Consider the following 10,369-nt stretch of genomic DNA (forward strand, 5'->3'; position numbering starts at 1 on the left):
ATAAATTAAAAGGTGATTTATTGACAAACAAACTGAAAAAGGCTTTTCTGAAGCTCTTTAGCGGCCTCAGTAGGGTCCCGCCCCGCACATTTCAGACCCGCCAGGAGCTCCACCAATGGGGCGCGAGGACGCGGGTCAGGTGACCGAACCTCCGCCGCCATCTTTGTTAGTGGCAATGAAGCCCGCCCGGAGGTGAGAGGCAGAAGAACCCGCGGAGCTCCGAGCGGCAGCGACCCGCCCGCCGGTGCGCTGCGGCCCGCCATGGTGCAGACCTGCTCGGCGTACGGCTGTAAAAACCGCTACCACAAAGACAGAGACGTTTCATTCCACAAGTAAGTCCGCGCAGAGCGCGCGTGTGAGCTGCCTAGCTAGCCGAGCCTCCGGGGAGCCGCAGGCAGCAGACCGGGGACGGAGCTCCGCACATGGAGAGCGCGTCAAGCCCTCCTCATCCCCCAGCTGGAGGGTCCGGACGGACAGCCGCACTCACACAAATCACATTCCTCCAAGTATTTCAGTACTTCTCCCCACATTTCAACAGTTTCCTCTCACAAGTTCTTCCACACCTGCTCCACCTCACTTTATTTACTGCTGATGAGCTGATCACTCTTTTTGTTTTTAACTCCCAAGCGAATCCTATTAATTTTTCATGCTTAATTAATTCCCAAAGATTTTGTTTCATAATTTAATTACTAATATACAGAAAAATTGATACATAGTGTTATATGAGAATAAACTCAAAATAAAATTGTTAATGTTTATATTCTTTTGTTCTCTGCACAAGTGTGTGGTTTCATTATAAAGCCAATCTGGTGGCCTGGCATGCCAACCATGGCTTTTTCAGCAGGAAACATCAGTTTCAAAAACATAACACTTTTCTGATGGTTTTCAGTTGAAAGTAATTAATAATTTGATGCACCTGTCTGATGCTTAATGAGCACAACAAACCCATTTTGTGTTCCAGTCATCACTTTGAAATAGTTACAGGTATTCATCTCAACAAAATGCTGCACAGCTTATTTTTAACATCTGATTTGATTTCATATAACTTAATATTGCTTCACTAAACGTTTCTGAAAATGTATTCAGCTTTCATTTGAAAATGAAGGACTTTTTATGGGTGGACACAGAAACTCGTGCAGCCTCAAACTTTATCTGACAGCCGTATCAACCTGTATCTTTACCGGCGAGTTCCAAGCTCCGTCTGACTGTTGGATCTGTGGCCGCCGTGTGTTTTCCAGGTTCCCCCTGGCTCGCCCGGACGTCTGCGGCAAGTGGGTCGCCGCCATGAGGAGGAACAACTTCAAACCAACGAAGTACAGCAACATCTGCTCCCAGCACTTCACCAAAGACTGCTTCAAGAGGGAGTGCAACAACAGGGTGCTGAAGGAGAACGCAGTGCCGTCGCTCTTCAGCTTCAACCTCAGCATCAAGGTGGGTGGAGAGAGAGAGAGAGAGAGAGAGATCAGAATTGTTGACTAAATCCGATTGTTTTTGACCGTTTGACAGCCGGAGACCCTGGAGGACCCCTTCCCCCCGGAGATCCACTTCCCACTGGCCCTGCCTCTGACCTCTGAGACGGTGGTGCAGGAGGAGGAGGAGGAGGAGCCCCAGAGGAGCCCGTCCGACGCCCGCAGCGACCCGGCGGCCGTCTCCTGCGACCACAACTACACGGCGGAGGACTCGGCTCAGCAGAAGAAGCGCATCGAGCAGCTGGAGCAGCAGCTGGAGCGTCTGAGGAAGAAGCTGAAGACCACCCAGCAGAAGTGCCGGCGGCAGGAGAGACAGCTGAAGAGGCTGAGGGCGGGCCAGACGGCCCGGACCGGCCCGGACCCTGACCCTGACCCAGACCCAGACCCGGACCGGGACCGGGACCCGGACCTGGCTCCAGCCTTCGGAGACGGATATGTCATATTACCCAAACACATCTACCACACACTCAAAGGCCTGGAGTGATGGAGGAGGAGGAGGAGGAGGAAGATGACCTGTCTGTGGTCCAGACTGAGGAGAGAAAGACACAGAGCACATTAAACCTTTTTAAAGCAACGGTTTACATTTTTATAGTGTGTGTGTGTGGAGTGTGTGTGTGTTGTGTGAACTTGTTCAGCTGGAATAAAATGAACATAAACACTGGTTCATTTGAACTCATTGGGACTGAAAGTTGAAAATAATGCTAACATGAGGTCTTTAAGTCTGACTTCAGGTTCGCTGTTTTCCTCAGGTCAGTGAAATCGAAGCAGAATCGCCAGCGAAGAACACAAATCCTGACGTTTCAGTCGCGTTTGATCAAATATCCAACAAACATCACATTTTTTAAGGAAATAAAGTGCATTTTAAAGATTCCTTCAGTTCAATTCAGTGTTTTTTTTATTTTCTCATTCAGTTTTGTAACATCTGAATTTGACTGAAATGACTTTGTGCTTCCTTTGGTTTGTTCAAGCTGCTGAGAGTGAAATCCTGTTTCTCTTCAGACTTGGATCTCTGCAGCGTCCAGCAGGCTGACCGGGGCTCGGATGCTCATGCATCATAAGCACTGTGTCCTTCTCTATGTTCCAAACCTCAGGATCTCCAGACGATGCGAGATCGTCCTGTGGACGCCGCCGCTTCCAAGACATTCTGAGAGCACTGAGGAACAGATGTCATGAACATTTGAATTAGTTGTTACAACGCAGAATATCTTCTCATCTCTATTCTTCATGTCTGTCATGTCTTCTTGCCACTGATCTGATGGATCTGAATAAAGTGTGGTATGGATGTAAGGCCAGCAGACATTCACAATCTGGATTACTGAGCCTGAACCAGGGGTGTTGTCCTGGGCATTTTCCAATGTCATATTTACCATCTGAATGAGACTGATTGATTCATTTTTAATGTTAGCTAAATGCTACTCACACAAAAAAAAAACTTAAACTCTTCAGAAAATTATACCTTTACGCTTTAATAAGCAACAACACAGTTGTATATTGGCCAAACTCAAAGGATTTTTTTAAGTTTTTTATATTTATTAATCTCCACATCAACGTGTTACATTTAGTGCTCATATTTAGAACACACGTGTTAGTTATTGGAGATAACATTTTCTGGAGCGAGAGTCTTTTTATGTTTTCTTTCAAAAATATTAGAGGATAGGCTGAGTTTTTAAAATGTTATTAAGTTTGGAATAACAACAAGTCCCCGGACATGTCATTGTTTTTGCGAGCAAAATCGCGTCCGGGAGATTAAAAAAAAATCACCCCAAATGTCCGGGTTTTGCACTTAACCTTATCTTTAATACCAAGAAAATAAAATAATAAATATAAAAGTACATACCAGTTGCCCTCTCTCTCTCTCTCTCGCTCTCTCTCTCTCTCTCTCTCTCTCTTTCTCTCTATCTCGCTCTCTCTCTCTCTCTCTCTCTTTCACTCTCACTTTTCAAGACAAAAAAAAAAGTTTGGTTCCGCGCATGCGCCCTGGAGACCAAAGTAAGCCCAAGCACGCGTTCTGATTGGCCGAGATGAGCTAACTTTGGGCTTACTTTGCTCTAACAGCAAAGTGCAAACACAGCACACACAAACACACACACACACACCTGCAAATACTGCAACTGTGTAAATATGTAAATACACCTTTTTCCACTGTTGTAAATACCCTATCTGTGTAAATGCTACTTTTGTTTTGGTTTGTATATATCTTTGAATGTCATGTTTATTTATTTTACATTTCTCTATATACTGTATTATATTTCATTATTGTTAGCTATTCGTTGCTGTTTACTGATGGGAGTGTGTTGTGTTTTTGTAAAAAAAAAAAAAAAAATGCTGAGACTGAAGTCAGCCATGTTTACTCAGCTGAAGTCAGGGGGGCTGTAAATCACTCACATCAGCTTGTCTTTGAACACGGGGCTCCAGGGGGGTCAGAGGGATCTGAGGGAAGCTGCTTCTCTCAGGAACACTGTGTGAACCCTTTTATGACCCCTAATTACACTAATTGCTACCAGGTTCCTACTCATGTTCTGACACAAACACACTCACAGTATTGTTACATTAATAACAAATATAAGCTTCAGTAAGCATGTACTTTGTCATGACAAATGTATATTAATAAACAGTAAAGAGATCTCACTTAAAAATCTGCATTTTACACAGTTTACACTCTGTGCAGGTACTACAGTAGAACTAGTATGCATTTTATAAATTAATAACTAACAAACTGCATATTTATTGGCAACTCAATAAAAATGTGGGTACCACATTGTCAAAAAAGTGTAATAATGTTAAATAACTGAAGACACAAATATATTTCACACAGCTTTAATTTTATGGAGGAAAGAATCTGCATTTGTATACGGGACTAATAATGTCGCGGAAGAATGAAGATCGCAAGTTCAAGAGTAACTTTGACAACACAGTGTTCATAATCCCCGTACCAAAACCCGCCAGCATAACGTCCGAATATCCTCCGCTCCTCGACCCGTGACAGCTCGCGCCCTCTCACTTTCACCTGTGCGGGGGGTCGGGAAGATTGGGCCACATCCACCGCAATGATTGTGTCTGAACTCAGTACTAAACTGGAGAGAAAGTCCAAAAACTCATAAAAATTCAGAGTATGGAACTGGAGGATGATCCTCCCCTTTGACCAGATAGCTCGAGGAATATGATGAGTGGAGACTGTTCAGGTTTCAGTGGAGTGTAAACAACCAAAATTGTGAACAGTTATCAAGTCTCTTACCAGTAAAGATTTGGATGGAAGAGAGTATTTACCAGCCAGTTATTTACAGAAACACTTGCGAGTTGACGTCTTTATGCCAGACATAATATTTATGTGGCTTAGCAGCACCGTGGCCAACATGTCTGTGGTTTCAGAGCTGTTTATGTAGACTGTAAGGCTGGTCAGGTGCACTTCCTGTATGGTGCACACCAGGCATCGCACCGCCTGAGCACCGACAGACAGTTTAATGCAGCTTGCAGTGGACCGTGGAGTCACGTGTGTGAACTGTTTGTTGGTTCAGTTAAGTTACATTCTGGTTTTCTTGTAGGTAGCTTTCAGATTACAAACACTAATCAATGCCACAGCTGCTGGTCCAGCGCTACCTTCCATAAGACGCTCCAAAGCCTCCTGAACAAGGAACTCATTCTCAGAATCCAGGGCACTGCAGAAAAAAAAGGAGTATTTGTTTAATATTTCTGCATTTCTCCTCGCCCCAGAGTTCCTGTGTCTCTTACCTTGTGGTCTCATCCAAAAGCAGAATCTTTAGATTCTGTAGAAAGAAACACCCTCAAGACGGCCAAGAGGGCAGAAGCCGACACTCAGGCGCAGGTCAGAGCCCTGGGGGGTGACCTAGCTGACCGGCGGCACATCCTCAGCAGGATGGAGCTGCAGCTGGGTCAGTACCGGGGTCAGACCTTCCAGTGGCTGCTGACCCACGATGTCGGCTGTCGACTGTTTTACTTTGTTAAACTGCAGCTACAGGAAGTGGATGAGACAGCTGCCTGTGAAGAACGCACACTCCCGACTTGCTCGGTTGAAGAGATACATCCTCAGCAGGGACAAGGAGCAGCAGTCAGTCACTGCTGCTTCTCCAGCTGCACCCTCCACCTCGACATCATCTCGGCAGCATCCTCGGCCGTCTTCATCCTCCCCGAGGAAGAGAAGGTTCAGCGTCCTATCAAGTATGCATCCGGTCATCTTCTTCACTCACATTCACACCGTGTCATCTGAGGCCTGCTTCAGTTCAGAGGCTTCATCAGCATGAAAGCTGGAACAAACAAGATTCCTGAAGCATCACCGGAACAAATAAACACCAACATGAACACAAGTCCACATTAAATCTGTTTGGTGTCGATTGTGAGGCAGCCTGTTGTTCTCCACCGTGATGATTTTTTTTTTTTTTTAATGATGGCTGCAGGTTCCTCTGAGGATGAAGACCAGATGATGTTGGAAGCTGCTGAGCAGATCTTCGCTGCATCAGGTGAGTCTGTGTTTCATCCCGATGTGCATCAGGGCAGCAGCATGTGGTCAGTACAGCAGGAGGTGACCCGTGGTTACTGTAATAAACTGTTTTCTTATAACAATTACTTGTATCTCCACCTGCTGCTCCAGCCACACCTCCACCTCCACCTGCTCCTTCCAGCCAGGGCCGGCCCAGGCAATTTTGGGGCCCTAAAGCAAAGTAAGTCCAAGGGGCCCATGTATGCGACACGCGCAGAAGAATTTGCATATGTGTGCTTAGTGCATGGTAAGATTGTTAAAGCAGTGTGCACAGCGTGCAAAAATAAATAAATAAATAAATGCATTGGATGACAGCGCACAGCACAACCCTGAGACTCATATTTCATGTTTCACACAATTGTATACGATAAGGAGGATAATTCAAACCTCTCCTCCCAACTTAGTATGAACACAAGATAGCGCCAAACCTTGTTTTAAACTAACAAAAGAAAGAGATTTAGAACATATAACATTTTGGTCATTTTTATTTTCTAAATACCTTGTTATCATCAAGTATCAAACGTGAACTAATTCAACTAAAGGATACGGTATTGAACAAAGTATAAAAAGAACTATTACACAGTCTCACTAATGCACTGTATGATATCTTCACAGCCACCGTTATTTTAACAACTGACAAAAATAGAAGATTCTTCAAAACAAACAGTAATCTTGGAAATTCAAAGTCTCTGTTAAGTGAAAAGGACCTCTCTGGACTACATCTGTCCTTCCTTCATCAGCAATTTTGGATAGCCACAGTGCAGGATCAGTTGGATTTGCTGGTGTTGCTAAACTAGAAGGCTGCTCATCTTCTGGAGTCCTGGCTTCAGCTGCTGTAAAAAAAAAAAAAAAAAGATACAACATTTTAGCAATGGATCCTAATACAGTTGGGAAAATACACAATAGACAAAGTTGGCACATTAATTTACCAGCAGTGTCACTGGAAGCAGGAAGTGGGCAAGAGGTGTGACAGGCAGCATCACTTTGGGATGGTCCTGAAATTAAAATAACAGAAAGACAATGATTAACTGTCTCTTTTAACGTGGAAGCACCTGGTTATATATTCTACAATTCTACAACTCCAGCGTAATTTTTTTATGAGAGAAAACTGGTGCACAGCAAAGCCTTTGGACATCAGGTGACTGGCCCCTGTCACTGAGGGATGTCTGTGATGTAATGGTTTGTGTGTGTAATTTACAAAAAATAAATAAATAAATAAATAAATAAATAAATAAATAAATAAATAAATAAATAAATAAATAAAATACTCTTAGAAATATTCATAAAGAATCCTTTATGAAACATCCGCACAGCGTATGCGAGCAGTGGAGAAGTGCAGAAACACGTCGATGCGCGCGCGTCCCCTTCGGAGGAGGCGGTCATTTTTCTGCAGGACACCGGGCCTGTCGGGGAACTGCGGGGTCACGAGACGAGCACGCTGCATCCGCGTGCCACCTGCGGCTCCGGAGACACGGGGCAGGACACGGCTCACTGTAACGGGATAAAAACGGATTCGGACAGTTGAGAGGTATGGTAATTCCATGTTTGAATATATTTTGATTTGTTGGAAAGCTTTATTTAGCAAACTTTATATAAGTATCAGAAGCTAAAAGACGAGATACTGCACTAATTAAGTTAGCTAGTGTAGCAGCAGCCCGCAAACCAAGACAGTATTAACGTCAGCTGCTTTTTTGTTGCTGTTAATCGGTTAAATTGAATATAAAATGGTTCTAGACCAGGGATGTCCAAAGTGGGTCCTGGAGAGCCGCAGCCCTGCATGTTCTCCGCGTCTCCCTGCTTCAACACAGCTGGTTGCAATGAGGCTCATTATCAGGCTTTCTGCTGGCCGTGAATCGTCATGAGATTCCGGTGTGTTGAAGCAGGGAGACGTGGAAAACATGCAGGGCTGCGGCTCTCCAGGACCGACTTTGGACACCCCTGTTCTAGACTAAAGACCGGGGTTATTCTGCTGATGTGTGTGTTTAATATCTCGAACATGTTTGTTGCAAAAGGTAAAAGTCTTGCTGCAAGGCGGCCAGCACAATTTGTTATTATGAAGGCCTCAAGTTAAAGAATGTGGCAGTATTCCTTCGTGAATATTTCCTTGTGTAAAGTTTTGGGCTCCGTGTTTCAGTCTACGGTGTTATATTATTATTATTGACCGGCGGCTCCTCCAGCTGCCGCTCTAGAGCGGGCCAGTCAGCCTGCAGTTCCGCTGCTCTCCTGAGGCGGCGGGGTGGCGCTGTACTGTACTGAGATCACTAAAATTAGGGTTTGATGAAAAAGTTGAGATATTAATAGAACAAAAAATGAAAATGAGGAACGCTTCACGAATTTGCGTGTCATCCTTGCGCAGGGGCCATGCTAATCTTCTCTGTATCGTTCCAATTTTAGTATATGCACGACCGAAGTCGCACGACTGTACGTCTGGACAGAGTGTGTTTTATGTGTGAGAGACGTGAGACCCCTCACACTCACGGCGGGACCAGAATAAGACGTCTACTTAACGTGACCCGGTCCAGACAAACCAGTGGGGGAGGGACCGGGTGGGTCTGAGCGGGTCTGTAAGACCTTGGTTCAGTTCTAGTCCCTCTGATCCGGATTCATTCTGACTTATTCTGGCGTATGAGATATATAAATATGCAAAACAGAGTGACGTCATAGGAAGCTGATTGGAGGGTTTGCAGTAAGAGCTGAGTTTCGGCTCATCACCGCGCTTGGAGGGAGTCGGACCAAAGACCTGATCCCGCACTGTCAGTACGACCCCACCTCAGCTCTCCCTTATGTGATTAAAAATAAAAAAAATTGGTGGGTTTGGAGCATTCTTGTCATTCATTGATCTGCTTGCAGTGAGCCGGAAGCTCTCATCGCCATGGAAGTCAGTGCACGGAGCAGCAGCACCACCTACTGGCAGCCTGACAGACTGCACCAGGGGTGAGCGCTTCATTCGTCCAAGGGGGCCTTTGAAGAACCAGGACCATAAATCCTCTTTATTTTGTTGTGTGTGTCGCTCAGTGATCAGTTGTAAACAATCTATCAAAAGGAGTCATTAGTCAGACAACACAGATGAACCAAACAACTTTCTTCATCATCATTACCGATACAGTATCTATTCTGCTCATCTATAAATGTGCATTTATTTCCTAAAATTTCTATTTTTTTTGTCTTGAAAAGTGGGAGTGAAAGAGAGAGAGATAGAGAGCAACCTGTATGAACTTATATATTGATTTCTTTTATTTTCTTGGTATTAAAGATAAGGTTAAGTGCAAAACCTGGACTTTCGGGGTGATTTTTTGTTTGTTTGTTTTTTTGTTTTTAATCTCACCGGATGCGATTTTGCTAGCAAAAACGATGACATGTCCGGGGACTTGTTGTTAGCCCAATTTAAACGCATCCATTTATGGATTCATTTAAATTAAATTATAATTATATTATAAATATAAAATACATATACAGTAAATTATACATTATAATTATGTCATAATTATATTTACGTGATTTAAGCTGCATTTTGTTCATCACGCTTGATCTCGGTCTCACTTTTGGTATTGACAATGAGCAGTTAAGTTTTCCCCACTGCCATCTGTTGTCAGATCACTTCCTGATAACAGTTGAGTTTACATTAAGTGACTTTACAACACCTGGGAATAAATTAAAATGATAGATATATATAGAGAGAGAACACCGGAGGCTCGATGATGGAGGAGGCGGTGAAGGGCAGTATTATTGCAGGCCGGCTGGACGCAGACCAGTGGAGTGGACCACATCTTCAGCAGCATCCAGAGGACCAGAGGGCGGCAGAAGAAGGTGTCAGGAGAGGCAGGAGGCTAAGTGCAGACGGTCGGAGGCTGGGGAGGGTACCACAGAAAGTTTGGCCGTGGCATCAGCTCCCTCTTCTAGCCCTGAACACGGTCTTCCTGATCCAGTCCTGCTGGAACGATGGGAGGTGTTCATTCCAGCGCACAGGAAGCTCTGCAGGTGGATGGAGCGCTGAACTCAAGCAGCCTGATGGAGCAGCAGGTTTGAGGTTTTTTTTTTAATTATTCTTTTAAAAAGCAGAGTGAATTTCAACCGTTATCTGGAGTGTAGTTGAAAAAAGGTTTTTAGAAATGACAGTAGTGTAACATTTATTGTTTGTACTTGTGCCATTTCTCCACTCAGTGCTTCTAGAAGGGCTCCTGGTCGTCCTCGTGCTGCATCGGTCTGTGTTCTCCATGCGCCGTGGTGTCAGTGTCCAGCAGGTGGCGGTACAGAGCTGCGATCAGGTCTGCGTTGGGATTTATCTCATGGCTTCAGAAGAGATATCTAACACGAGATGCACTTTCAGAATGTTTAGAGCTGTTAAAGAATTTGTGTTATTTAAGTTTAAAGGCAGAAAAGCATAAAAATATAGAACTAAATACTT

General features: G+C 44.4%; 1 protein-coding gene, 1 long non-coding RNA gene and 1 other non-coding gene across 3 annotated transcripts; 2 read left to right on the forward strand and 1 right to left on the reverse strand.

Moving 5' to 3' along the window:
- Positions 1 to 181: 181 nt before the first annotated feature.
- Positions 182 to 2,423, forward strand: thap1 (THAP domain containing, apoptosis associated protein 1). The gene is made up of 3 exons (XM_030084987.1): positions 182 to 332; positions 1,239 to 1,431; positions 1,507 to 2,423. The coding sequence occupies exons 1-3, from the start codon at positions 262 to 264 to the stop codon at positions 1,951 to 1,953; spliced, it is 711 nt and encodes a 236-aa protein (XP_029940847.1). The 5' UTR covers positions 182 to 261; the 3' UTR covers positions 1,954 to 2,423.
- A 4,995-nt stretch (positions 2,424 to 7,418) lies between these two features.
- LOC115382988 (uncharacterized) lies at positions 7,419 to 10,333 on the forward strand. The gene is made up of 4 exons (XR_003930609.1): positions 7,419 to 7,492; positions 8,815 to 8,898; positions 9,697 to 9,984; positions 10,126 to 10,333. It is a non-coding gene; the product is annotated as an uncharacterized LOC115382988 (long non-coding RNA).
- Positions 8,276 to 8,381, reverse strand: LOC115383532 (U6 spliceosomal RNA). Its single transcript, XR_003930700.1, has one exon. It is a non-coding gene; the product is annotated as a U6 spliceosomal RNA (small nuclear RNA).
- Positions 10,334 to 10,369: the final 36 nt, after the last annotated feature.

The sequence above is a fragment of the Salarias fasciatus genome (genome assembly GCF_902148845.1).
Source record: "Salarias fasciatus chromosome 7 unlocalized genomic scaffold, fSalaFa1.1 super_scaffold_4, whole genome shotgun sequence".
In the NCBI taxonomy this organism is placed as follows: domain Eukaryota; kingdom Metazoa; phylum Chordata; class Actinopteri; order Blenniiformes; family Blenniidae; genus Salarias; species Salarias fasciatus.